Source organism: Astatotilapia calliptera, chromosome 23 (assembly GCF_900246225.1).
Source record: "Astatotilapia calliptera chromosome 23, fAstCal1.2, whole genome shotgun sequence".
NCBI classification, from domain to species: Eukaryota; Metazoa; Chordata; class Actinopteri; order Cichliformes; family Cichlidae; genus Astatotilapia; species Astatotilapia calliptera.
The window spans coordinates 13,059,498-13,073,142 of NC_039323.1; the positions used below are offsets into that span (position 1 = coordinate 13,059,498).

The 13,645-nt window shown below is 41.6% G+C and overlaps 1 protein-coding gene across 2 annotated transcripts; it reads right to left on the reverse strand.

Moving 5' to 3' along the window:
* Positions 1-349: 349 nt before the first annotated feature.
* sap130a (Sin3A-associated protein a) lies at positions 350-11,947 on the reverse strand. 2 transcript variants are annotated; one of them, XM_026159433.1, is made up of 21 exons: positions 11,703-11,947; positions 10,204-10,331; positions 9,852-10,126; positions 9,239-9,406; positions 9,058-9,154; positions 8,757-8,869; positions 8,529-8,653; positions 8,251-8,398; positions 8,077-8,167; positions 7,887-7,991; positions 7,537-7,678; positions 7,042-7,157; positions 6,639-6,926; positions 6,372-6,546; positions 5,795-5,890; positions 5,351-5,712; positions 5,021-5,266; positions 4,805-4,930; positions 2,630-2,733; positions 2,292-2,405; positions 350-1,109 (listed from the first exon to the last, which is right to left on the reverse strand). In XM_026159433.1, exons 2-21 carry the CDS (start codon positions 10,313-10,315, stop codon positions 951-953), a joined length of 3,162 nt encoding a protein of 1,053 aa, XP_026015218.1. In that variant the 5' UTR covers positions 10,316-10,331; positions 11,703-11,947; the 3' UTR covers positions 350-950. The 2 variants fall into 2 exon arrangements, with proteins under 2 accessions (XP_026015218.1, XP_026015219.1); XM_026159434.1 differs by lacking the exon at positions 11,703-11,947 and adding an exon at positions 11,350-11,584.
* Between the last annotated feature and the right edge of the window lie 1,698 nt (positions 11,948-13,645).

Genomic DNA, 13,645 nt, shown 5'->3' on the forward strand with positions numbered 1-13,645 from the left:
AAAAACAATGTACAAGGTCTGGATGTTTCAGGCTCACTTCAGCTCGTACACTCTGCAGCACAAAGCGGCACGTCACACAGCACACAAAACGTTTCATCAAGTACAAAACTGGAAAAGAACGAGGTCGATGGAAAAACAGAAGCACATTTACAGTGATTTACATGAATTCAGTCCGCTGTTCAAACGAGCACAGCCGCTCTCTTTATTCCAGATTAAGTGAAAGATTTGATGGCAGTTTGAAATATTTTCTCATATCCGGATTTTTAGATTACGCCTAAATTATGGCTGATAAAATATCTTTTTTTGTTTTCTCTTTAAACAAATTAAGCTGCTGGATTTTTTTTTTTTAAAAAGGAAGCAGTAGAAGTAACCTGAAACTTTTCTTTAAATGACATTTTAACAGCATCTGGAGAGCGTGTGGAGCAGCTCGGCCCGGTCCATCTCATGTACACTGACAAAATAAAGGCACAGACTGATGAAAAGAGCACGACTGAGATTAGTCCGTTTACAGTTTGCTAAAGGAGTCCTTTTGAATGATTCTGACCGGCTCCGTTGGATAACTCACCTTGCACCTCTTTTTAGAGCCGAATATCACAGATACACAATGTGCCAAAAGTCTTACAAGAGGCAGAAACTAAGTTAGTAACAAGGATCTTTCGGGGGGGGGGGGGTTCATACATTAAAAGAAAGGGGAAGGGGGTAAAACAAAACACGGTGGCCATCAAGTGGCCACTCTAACAACCTACAATGTTCCTGTGTTTTGAACGAGAACCAGTTCCTGTTCCTCGAAGCCGTCCTGTTGCTCTTCTCTGTGCCCACAGATATGGAGGGTGCGTGTGATTGTATGCAGCAAATCATAGCACCAAAACTCTGAGCAGCTCCTTCACCCCTACACGGAGAGAGAGGCGGTGGGAACGGCAGCGGTTTCTTGGCAGATGGGGAGGTCGCTCTTACGCCCGTTCTTTGCGCTTCAGTTTGGAGGACTTCTTGACTGTGCCGTTCTTGTTGAGCAGCTTCAGGACCTTCTCCTTGTGGTCGAGCACTTTCATCATGGTGTCTCTGGCCTCGGTCACCTGGTCCATCACTAGTTTACAGCGCTGCATGTTACCCTGAGGAGAAATGTACTGATTGAGTTTGCTAAACTCATTACTAACATTACATGTACCTGAAAGAGAGAAGTTGTGGGCCTTTTTCCAGCCTGCCTAACAAGAACAAAAAGGAACTACATGAACAAACTACAGAAGAAGAAAAAAAGCAGCAGTTTACAAAACTCAGAAGCCCAATCTGTGTTAAAGAGGATCTGCTATACTCATTTCCAGCCAATACTTCTATTCTTGGACTCCAGAGCAGCTTTGCATGATTACAGCTAAAAATAATCCTTATTTATCTTACACTGGGCCTGGTCCCGCCCCTCAGTTCATCCTCTGTCTCCTCCCCCTTAAAGCGAAGCTTAATTTGATTGGCTGGCCATTGAACAGCTGTGTTACACATAACCATATGACGGCTATCTGCTGTCACTAGGATCATAGAGAGCCAAGTCTGTGTTTATAATGAAGGTGTCAAACATAAGGCGCGGGGGCCAGAAATGGCCTGCCAAAAACTCCAGTTTGCCCCACTGTGTGATTTTAGAAGATGTCCAGGGTTTAAATTTTTGGACTTTGAAATCAATTTTACTTTAGTTTTAAACATGTTTTTGCTGCTGATGACACAGAGAGAAAAGCAGAGAGAACATTGGTTTGTTTTTAGTATAAACTTCATTTTTCAGATGCTTTACATTGTGGGTTCATAAGCTGTGCTGTTCGAAACTTTAAGGAGAAATTCAGACAAGTTGACAAAACCAAATCGCCTCTAAAAAGTGAACTGGATTCAGAGAGACACAATATTCTTCTATAACCAACTCAGCATCATCACTGGACCAGGGCAGGCGGACTCACCCAATAAGCAATAAAATTTGTATCCACATGGTTTATAACCAAATGAGTGTATTTTGGAGGGTGAAGCACTGAACTTTGCTTTGTCATTAACTTTGCTAATCACAGTGAGAGTCTGGCATTAAACACATCACAGGTATGCTGTTTTTATTCGCACCGTTCTTCATGTTTTCATTCCTGTTTAGTCTTTTTTTCTCCGCTGAGGTTTTAATTATCTATTTACTAAATATCTTAAAAGAAGTCCTGAAGTTCTTAACTCCGGCCCACCCCACATGTATAACTTAGGAAATACTGATTTTTTAAAATTTGCATAACCTGAGCAGTGAAACCTTTATTTTTAATGTGCAGCAACAACCTCACCTGTATTAGTTCGTTAATTCGGTGAAGGTCGTCATCTGCGCCGGCCCTCTTCTTTGGAATCAGACCCTCCTGAAGGGTGGAGAGGCGGCTGTACACATCATGCTCCAAACTCGACTGCAGAACAAGCGATAAAAAAAAAAAAAAATCTGCTTGTTAAAGAGCGTAAAAGTCTCTGAACTGAAATGCAAAGTCACACTGAAATATTGTAACAATTTTTTTAATTGATTACATTTCTTTTTAAAAACAGAAGCTCACTTTAAGCACTATTTCCCCCCAATTTAAAGACAAAACTATATTAACTGGGCCAATATAATAAAGGTCAGGAGGTCAGCACCCACCAGCTGCCTGAGCTGTGCCGCACACAGGTGAATCTTCCAGCCTTGTGCTCTGCATGCCACTCCTCTCTGATTGGCCATATCCTGCAAGGAGCCCTTCTTCTCTTCTGAAACATTAACAAAAAGCAGAATTAAACTGAGGAAAATGACAAAGAAGATTCAACATAAGCCTTTCAAACACTTCACTGATCGCTCCTCTCTGTTTTTTAATTTTAACCTCAATTACGGTTATAACATTTTATTTGAGTTTGGCTTTTTTTTTTTAAATGATAAAATCAAGATTATAATACAAACAAAAGGAATTTGTTTACTCTTATTGCATATTTGGTATTATTGTAGGATCTGCCTTACAATATAAAGCGCCTTGAGGTGACTGTTGTTGTGATTTGGCGCAGTATAAATAAAACTGAATTGAACTGAATTGATTTTGTCTTGCATGATTCAGAAGCATAACAGTGCATTTTTGCTCAACCCCTCAAACTCTAAACTCACTCGATGTTTAGTTCAACTTGTGTCAAGATAAACAAATGGTTATGACTTACCTGCAATTTAAATCAGTGTCTTTTACGTGTAATGATTTATCTTTATTTATAACAGTGTTTTCACATTAATGAGCTTTTCAGGGTTTGCACGCATTTTTCAGGGTCAAATTCAAGCACTTTTTAAGCACTTTCAAGGTCAATTTTCAAGCTTTTCCAGCACATTACCAAAAAACAAAAAAAGGAAAAAAAATGCACGTTTCCCTTAGCATCACCTCTGTAAGGTCATGTAAAAAACATTTGTTAAAACATAGAAAAATGCCCCACAGACAAATACTGAAAAATGAAACTATATGCATGTTGCACAAACTCAAAAAATATATACATTTCTCTTACAAATTAAGATTTGCAAATGTGAACAAATCAGCTTGTTAGAGATATTCATCTCCACTTGAAAAAAACACAACAACAACCCCACAAAACAAGAAAACTGCACCAAACACCACAATGATACACAGCAAGGCCAAACTAATAAGTCTTTTCATTAGATATTGATGCTTCTTTGATATGTGACACAAAAAATAGGAGACAGATGTTTGTTTGTGTTTTTTAACTAGTTAAGCACCCAGCACCCCCAAATATGGGGGAAAAAGGGAGGAGATCACGTTTACTCAGTTACAACACGAGGTCAGAAATATAAGTGCCGACATGAGTGGTTTCCACAGAAACCTCTGAATCTCAGCTAAAATCTCATATAAACCATTTCTGGAAACACCAAACAAAGCAAAGACACCAAACAGTTAAAAGAGCAGTTACGTCACCATGAACCTGTGGACAGGTAATATCCATATTTTGATTTATGATTTTCTGGAGTTAAATGTGAACTGAAGCATATTTTCAAAGGTGTTATATGCTATAAAATACTTAGACGAGGGATATAAAAAAAATCAAATTTTTCTATGTTTGAGTCACAGCGACGTTGACATAGTAACATCTGCAGTAATATTTACACGTCTGATGACATCTCACAAGTGTTACCTTTATTTTTGATACCAAGACTATTTACACAGACTCTGTAACAGCAGAGAAATACTCCATTTATTTTGGTCATTTCATTTTCGAGCAGAAAGCTCAGAAAACCCCTGAGGGCCTAACAGGTTAAAGTTAATTCCCAACAAAACCAACTTTAAGTTGTTTAACTACATTGTTGTCTGTATTATTGTTAAAGTTGTTAAAATGCACAAGCATCTACCTAAAATCTATTTATTTAGTCTATCATCAGTGATTTTATTAAGTACAATTATAATGTATTGTTCATCTCTGGGTGGCCTTTAGGGTCAAAAACAGTCCCTGATCATGGCCTAACTCTCCACCGGGTGACTGTGTCACCCATCACCCTTACCTCTGTTTTTCTTTTTTTGGTTCTCATTTGAATTATAATAGTAATTAAAGTAAATACCTTTAATAGCCATGTTTTCAACTCTGTTTTTGAGTTCAGGATCTGCATGTTTGATGCATTAATGGATAATTAATTAATCATACAGCTGCACAAAAGTTTACAAAAATATCCATCAATATTTACCACACATATAGGAATCTACAGTGAAATTAAAAAGCAACCCCCCTTTGCAGTTACTGAAAAAGCTGCTGCTGGTATGAAATATTAAATATTTGTGTTTGCAGCCAGTAAGACACTCACCTTTGACCCGGATGTCGCTGTACCTCTGGAAATGGTGATAAGCAGCTTTCCAGGGGTTACGATAGTGCCGCAAAAGTGTAATAGGTGGGCGAGGCTTCACCGGCACGTAGCGCACTCCTTCTTCATCTTCAACATAGAAACAGGTGTTACAAAACTAATAGTGCAGACAGGAAACATCACCATCATCATCCGCACCGCCATGATCAGTTTACATACCGACATACTCCCTTGGTGGAGATTCCCGTCTCTCGGCCCTGCCGGTGATGGGCCTGCCTGGGGTCTTCTCCTCATCCGTGCTGTTAGTCTCGACCATCTCGCTCTCCTCTGTGGAAATGACATGCTGCTGCTTGCGGGGCTTCTTTCTCGGGGAGGCTCCAGGGATCAGATCGCCTGTGGCTGGGGTGCTCAGGGTGGACGTCTGTGTGGTGAGGGCTGGGGCCGCTGACATACTCGTGTTGGGATCTAAGGGGAAGCCTGCATGTTAGTTTTTATTTATATTTTCTATAAAGATGACTTTAACATTTGGAGCACAAACACGTTTGTCACCTGGCTGAGAGGTGTCCATCGCCTCCACTTCCTGCTTGATTTTCACATCTGGGCAGACAGAGCTCGCGGCACATGCTGGAGTGCTGCTGGCAGCCGGCTGGGTGGGGGAAGCCACAGTGTTGGCCATCGAGGCCGGGACAGGGGGAGTCACAGCCATGGCAGCCGGCAAGGAGGACAGGACAGTGGAGGGCTGTGAGGGAGGCACGGGGCCGGGTGTAGCCAGCATGGTGGGGATGGCTTGAGCGAGGTGCTGAGTGTTCGAGGACACCGCCTGCTGCTCTCCACCCTGAGAAGGCAATGCTTCTACTGTAGCTATGACAGGAGGGGCCACTGCCATGTGCACCTCAGCTTTGGGCTTCACTCTGATGGATGAACAAAACCCGTTACATCACTGACACAGAACAGGAAATGAACACGCGTGTAACAAATGAGACACAAGCTCACCCAGCGGGTCGAGGCGATCCCGCTCCTCTCACGCCGCTGTCAATTCTCCCAGTACTGGCTTCAGACTGGGCGGGGATCAGGTTCTTACGAACACACCTGAGAAAGGGGAAGTGTAGAAAAGAAAACATTAAACTATTTTACTGGAATTGGAAGTTTGATATGGTTTGACATGGATATTTTGACACTGTGGATTCAGAGCTGTTGATCAGCGTGTGAAAGTAATCCTCCGTTTAGAGCGAGTACTGAAAATCTCCAACAACGATGCTTCTGTGTTTCTCCCTCACTCCTTTACTCTCACCATGTTTGGTTAAAGAGATTTTATATATAAGCTTGAAAATATTCAGTTCAGTGCTGTTTCAAACCTTTAGTTTGTTTACTCTGGTTAGAATAAGTTGGTGAGTTTACGACTTTTCCTGTTTTGGTTTCAAAACTAGCCATCTCTCTAGTAGGGAATCATCTGTGTATTCATCTCAGTTTTATTTCTACCCTGCAAAATGTCTCAGCATTCTCCATATTTATTTTAGAAAAACAAGATGTAAGGTTTACTGCAAAACCCTGCTTCATGTGTTATACTCACGTTTCATTGGCGGGCTTCTTGCGGAGAATACTCGGTCTTGGGGAGGAGACCAGTGTGGGAGCTCCTCCCACTCCTCCCCCCTGGGTGTGCGCCTGCACCATGGTGGCTACCGGCTGGGTCGTGCTGAAGGTGCTGCTAATGGGGCTTGCTACAAAGCCATCAGCCAAAACAACCCCTGAATTTAAAAAAACAAACAAACATTAATTACAAACAAATTTCAGTAAAAGACTCAGAGACCATGCTATTTGGTATGATCTAAGTAACTACCAGGCTTTGCTTCAGACTGCGGTTGCTGCTGCTGTTGAGTGACCGGCGCCTGCTGCATTCCCTGTGTGGTGATTGACGCAGACGTGTGCAAACCCTGAACGCCTATCGATGCAGGCTGAATGCCCTGCGCTGCGATCGGTGCTTGCTGGATCCCTTGGGTGCTGATCTGTGCAGACGGCAGACCGATGCGGTCCACTGCCATCAGCTGCATGCGGTTCAATTGCACAGTGGTCGCCACGCCCACTCCAGCTTGAGCTGGCAACGCTGAAGTCGGAGCTTGAGGAGTAACTTAGAGAGCACAAAAGGGTAAAAGATTTTTCAAATCCCAGGCTCTACATTACACTAAACTAGACTTAAGTCCTTCCAATAATGAGCAGACACTCGGACTATAGCAAGTGCTTACCGGGGTACGGGCGGATGGTGGACACAGAGCTGCTAATAGGGGTGTAGGTATGTGGCAGAGGGTATGACGAAGTGTAGGCAGGCAGGAAATACTGGAACTGCACTGGTACAGAAGGTCTTAACAAGAAAGAAACAAGAATTAAAACAAGATCGGATTGGTTGTCTTCATTGTCTGTGATGTTTTATACTTTAAACTCTTGTGATCTGGATCATTGCCACATGCTGGTCCAGACTTAAAGAGATATTTAATATATTTAATACTTTTGAATTGGAAGTTTTATGGAGGGAGAACAACAAAGAGGATATGCTGAAAGGTAAAATGGAAAACACAATGTGACAACTTGTTTTCTAATTGGCCAAAAATTTCAACTGAAATTAAACTTGGATTAATTCCACAACTTTAGAGGAAATAAGAGGAAAGCGCACAGATTTTTGATACAACTGTGTAATACCCCATCATATGATCAGACTAAATTCCCCAGCACAGTGAGCTCACCTATTGTCGCTGCGGGCTTCCATGGTGACAGGGTTGGGAGAAGACCTGTGGCCAGGGATGGGGATGAGGTTGGCTCTCTCTCCTGGGTAGTCAGGCTGAACACGGGGTGAAGAATGGGCGATAGGCTGAGGGACCACTTTAGCTGTGAACAACACCCCAGAAGACTGTTAAGAAAAGCTACATGCTAATAATGAAAGGTGAGATAGCATATGTAGGGATGTGCATGCACTAGAAATAATATTTCATTACTTCCAAGTTGTAAAAACGCAGCTCGTTCTGTTCCATGTCATTTAAAAAGGCAGCAGCACAAAAATGAATGTTGCATGAACGAGGCCAAAGAGTCAACATACCAACAGGGATGGTGGAGGTGGTCACTGCTGTAGCATGAGAAGAGTGTGAGGCCATTGTCATGGTGACAATCGTGCTACTTGTCATTTGGGTGTGTGTCACAGCGCCTAAACAGAAATGAAACAAGATTTCAGCTTCTTCTTTAGTAACATTACAAAGATTTGACATGCTAATCAAGACAAAAGCTGATACCTATTGTAGTTGTTGATGGCACAGTGTTCGTGGCAACTATTGGTGCCACAGTTGCTGCAGCTACTGGTGTCACATTACTGAATATGGATTTCTGTATGGAAAAAAGGCAAGATTTTAGTTATTATGCAAAATAAATATTGCATATTTTTGCAGTGCATCATCAAGAGTAGTAACCTGTGTCATTGTGTGCGGAGGCTGGGACTTCTGAGCTCCGACTGCAGGGTGTGATGGCAAAGTGATCCGTGTGGCTGTGTCACGGGTCCCCTGAGGCCTCTGGATGCTGACAGCGGGTGGAGGGGGGTGAATGGTCATTGCTGGACGCCTGAAATAGTAAAATAAATAAATAGATAAATATGACCTCTTCAAAAATGCAAAGTAAACAAGTAGCACTAAACTGCAAACAAACTTGGCTAAGAACATACTGAACGATCTCAGACTTTATCTTTTCTTACCCATGTATCACCTCTGGAGAGTGTGAGACTGTCTGGCTGATAACTGGAGATTGAGTTCTAGTCACTGAGATGGGAGCCACCACGGTTGGGAGGACAGCTGTAGAGGTTGTTGCAGGAGATCGGGACTGTGGACAGTATGGAAAAACAAAAAACAGCAGCAGCCTTATACTCTGTGCTTCTACATAACTAACATGAATATTCTTATTTCTTTAAAGTTCTGCAGGGCACCTGAATCTGGTGAATGATGTGTGGCACTGTCGGCTGGGCAGTTCCTGCACTTGCTCCAGTGGCTGGCCGCAAGACAGTTTTGGAGCTGGACATAACAGCTGCTGCAGCAGCCCCTGCAGGACAGAAAATACAGCAATCCATCAAAATGCAAGCCTGACATACTGTCGACAACATTTAGGAGATGACTGTCCAAATCAGTTTGCATCTAACTTTTACTTTCTCTTTGACAGATCATTTACAAGTACTCGTTTCCCAAAGCTGCACTAAAGGTACTCCCACAGGAGTCTTCCTCGCTATATACCTCGAGGCAAGTGTGGTGGGAAGGACTGTTGAGGAACTGCAGCAGGGGTCCTGATGATCTGAAAGTTCGGCATCAGGTGCACGTTGCTTGAGTGACCCTTAAACACCAAGAAAGCAGTACAGGTCTTTAGTTGTCAGCAGGAAAAAGACAAACATTAAAAGCAAATGTAGAAAAGACTCACCTGCTGACCACTGATGGTTGCCACAGGGATAGACGGGGTGGTAGCGATGCTGCTCTCGATGGTGACTGTTATGTGACCAGGCACCTTGGGGGGTATGGGCATATGAGCCTGGTTGGAAGCTGGTGCTGGAGCAATAAGACGACTTGGCATTGGTGACTTCAAGACCGCCTGAAAAAGACATCAATTTAAAAAAATTAACATCTGTTTGTTTTAACAAATAATACAAGCTAGATGATCAGATTCAGACAGCCCAGGTGAAAGGTTCAAGCTCAAGTAAAAAAAGAAATATCCTATGATGAGATTCCTGTCTACAGCATTACATTTTCCCCCCACAGATCAGAGTTTTACTGAACCTTTTGGTACTTCAGAGCTAATTTTAACTTTAAGTTATTGTTGGGTAGCTTAGTCTACAATAACATACTTTTTAAAATATAAGGAAAATTGGCGTCTTATTATTTTCAGGAATTGCAAAAACTGAGACCAGGGGGGAAAATGTTACGTTGAACACTGTCTACACTCAGAAAACTTTGCCAATATAAGAGAGCAAATTATGTTCCTTTTACTTTGGAGATGGTTAAGTTTACAGAAACTCAAACAGAGACTTAAAGGTCACCTTCATCTGGCTTTCAGTAAGCACTGCAGGCTGGCCCTGTGGGAGCTGGACAGAGGGGGTCGGTAAGGTCGCAGGTGTGCCGGGCTGAATGGCCACATTTTGGGTGGCAGCTGGAGGCTGGCCGAGCTGCGTCTGTACTTGTGGGTATGGTCTGACCACCATGGTCTCTTGCTTTTCATCTCTGAAAGTTGAGGTTCCCCCGCCACCGGCAGGTGGATGATCATGCTGACCGTGGTCACCATCCCGACTGCTGTCTGCATCTCCACCACCTCCACCTGAGGAAAAACAACTTGATTAGACATCAACTACACACTTACATCTTCTCTGCCATTTTTGTGTGATTAAATGTTACCTGAAGCGCTTGACGGTTGATTGACAGGCACCAGGTTTCCAGGTGCTGGGATCTGAGGTGCTCCCCCACTGGAAGCAGGCAGCCCATGTCGGGGGAATTGCTGGGAGCTCATTTTAACTATTTATGATCTAAAACAGGATGCAAAGCAGATGCACACAGGATATGACAAAGTTAAAAACACCATCATAGGCATCATGGGAAACAGGGAGAAAAGGCTGAGGAATGCCAGATTTGCCAAATTACACAAGAAACTGACTGAGAATCTGTGACAACTGGTCTAATGGAGTTATTAATCCAAAAGTGAGATTTTTGGGGTGAAATTGTTGTGGATATAACGAGAGGTGAGGAAAGAGGTTCAAAAATGAGTTTCCACCGCCATCTGTAAAACACAATGGAGGCTCAATCATGGAGGATATTTTGAAAATTAATGTAAATATGAATACAAAACGTTACGAATGTAAGCTCGTTAGAACTGCACAAACTCCGTTTTGGCCTTATGTACTGTATTTCCATGTATGTTTGCATGTTTCAAATAATTTCTGCACCCATTTCCCAATGTGTCAAGACTTTTTGCACAGTACAGTTCAGTTTCTAATAGGCTTTTTTCCATACAGCCGCTGTATGCCTACTACGATTTAAAAATTAAATATATTTATGACACAAATATCTTTTACGGCATAACTGTTCATTATGGACGTGCTTTGCATAGTTATGGATACAGACTATCTTCACTCTTACTGAAAATACTAAAACATCCAATTATTAAAGTTAATTATTGTAGCTACGTACAGACAACGTGAGACTGTAAGCCCCGAATACCATACAGGGTTAGCTTAAGTATCCCGGGATGTGGTTAAATTCCCGACCTGAATAGAGATTATTTTCCCCTGGTATAAATACAAGTGTGCCGTGAAATTTTAGCTCACCCTTTGGTCACAAAATATTTGAAAACCTCTGCTCTTGACGATCCAGTCCGAGGACCTCAACAACAACAAAAGCCATGTAGATTAACCCTTCACATGCAGCGCGGGAACGTAAAACGGACAGACGGAGGGCAGAGAACGTGTCCATGAAATTAAGAGCTGTTTAACATCACAGGAAAAAGCTGTATTTGAGTGTCTGAAAAGGATCGAACGTCTTCAGTACCTTTGTTTGACATTATGTAGTCGGTATCGTATGACAGGCAGCAAACTGAGTCGATGCGCACCAAATATGACGTTAACAAGCATGCACAGAAAAGGCCTTTCAACTAGAATCACACCCGTTTTCAGCTCAGTCAGATACTATCCACCGTGGTGGCTGTTTTAGCCTCTGTAACCCTAAAACCGAAAAGCTGCCTCATTAGGCAGCTATCCCACCTAGCAGCATGCTAACACTGGAAGCGCTAGCCCCGCTAACCTGCTTTTCATGCCAAATCCTGAACTTTATACAGAGTACAGCGGCACAAACTTCCTACAGCTAAAAGGACAAAAAGGCTGTTGTGTGTGCGCAGACTTTACCGTATCGATGAGTTGCTGGGCAATGCTCGTTTTGTGGATTACAATTTTTCCATTCGTCTTTTCTTTTTTTCACTCTCAAAATGCAAGCCGGAAGACCGCTGAGAAAGGACTGCACCTACTTTCTACATTCAACCAACCAGAGAAGGGACTGCTCGATCGCTAGCCAATAGAAATGTTTTTAGCGCCATAAAGCGGTACAACGGGCTGAAGGAGGTAGGCGGTTGTTAGGGGGACGCTAAGACACTCTAGTCACGTGATCGACGGACGCAATCGAGCTCACTTTGGAGCCAAGTGGGAACCTCCGAAAAAAGGAAGCCAAGGCGGAAGTGCAAAAAACTGCAGTTCCTCTAAAGGCCACTTGATGCTGCCTATGCTTCAACAGCAATGAAATATCCGCACAGAAAGTAATTAATTCAAAGAAATAAGCGACCAGACACACAATTCAAGAATTAAATGACAAAAAACACCCCAATATTTTTAAAGTAAAGGATTTCAGGCACCCCTCATAATGTACAATAGTCAAAAATCCTGTTAAAGTGTTAAGCTGTCTTTAACGTGTAAATTTCCTGATTTACGGGAGAAATAAACACTGTTAATATGATCTCCACTGCCTGATTTTTGTTTTTTAATAAACAGGAGCTCAGTCTCCCTTTGCAAATCAAATAAAACATATCCCTAGGTTTTTTTTATGTTTTCATTTTCGCTTAGATGCAAAACAAACAAAGAAAGCTTCTAAATCTTCCCTTTCACTCATGTTGCTATCCTTTTGTCACCAATCACAAGGACAGGAACAAAACTTAAAGTAAAGCTTCAAAACATTAAGATCCAAGCCCTTATTAAAGACATTTTGTTATCTTACACTTTATGCTTTCCCCACTACTGAAAAAGCTCTGGCATGAAGTTCAGTCCCAGCACACCAGGTGTCAGTTTGAGAGGAGGAGCAACTGTAATACCTTCACATGAACACTAGAGAGCAGCAGCAGGTCATCAAAACATCTTTACATTCTCTACATGTTTCCATTCCCCCCCTTTTCCCTTTTTAGTCACACTAAGTTTTTCATCTTATAGCCATTTTGGTTAGCAACTTTTTTGGTTCCTCATCAGAGCAAATCACAGTGTTGGATATTAAACCCCCCCTCAGAAAAAAAAACTTACTTAGCTAATTTTTCTACTTAATATTTTTTCTACTGAATCTGCATAATGAGTATTTTTAATTTACATTCTAAAGTATATTTCAGTGAAAATTTGCATTAGTAGGTGGGGTTATGTTTTAAATAAAACAGCTTTTAAATATAGAATTATGCTCAAAGTCTTCTCTAGCCCCTTTTCATGTAAAACATCTGTATCACCCCAAAAGTCCAGATGTTTACTTTCCCCCCATGTATATTGCCGATCATATATCTTTTGGTTTCATGTGGGCCCCGACATGATAACCAATTTTTTAAAACATCCTCGAAGCTCCCCTGGTATATGTCAAAGTTATTAACTTCATGTAGAAGTACATGTAAAAAATATTTTAGCCAACTGACATAAAAATAAGAACTAAACTTAACGGAAAAAATGAGAACAATATTTTCTGTGATTTTCTGCTTTGGTCAAAATTATTGCTTTAGTTTATCTTTGTTTACTGAGACTAAAATTACAGTGAAACTACACAATTAATCATAACCACAAACACCATCTGGAAAAAATGTATACAACAAAGTAAAAACCATTGGAAAGATATAAAACTATGCACAACTCTGGGTCATATCGTTAGGCTATTCAGCTGCTGGATTACAAACAACATCTCATACCATCAGTGTGATCAAATAGATATATACATATTTTTTGTGGGAAACATGTGAAAAAGTTCTGTAGAAACAGCAACAGGATTAGGATATATGAAACTGTACTTTAGTTTTTAAGGGATTTATGATGCTGTTTTTGGGACTGGCTGATTT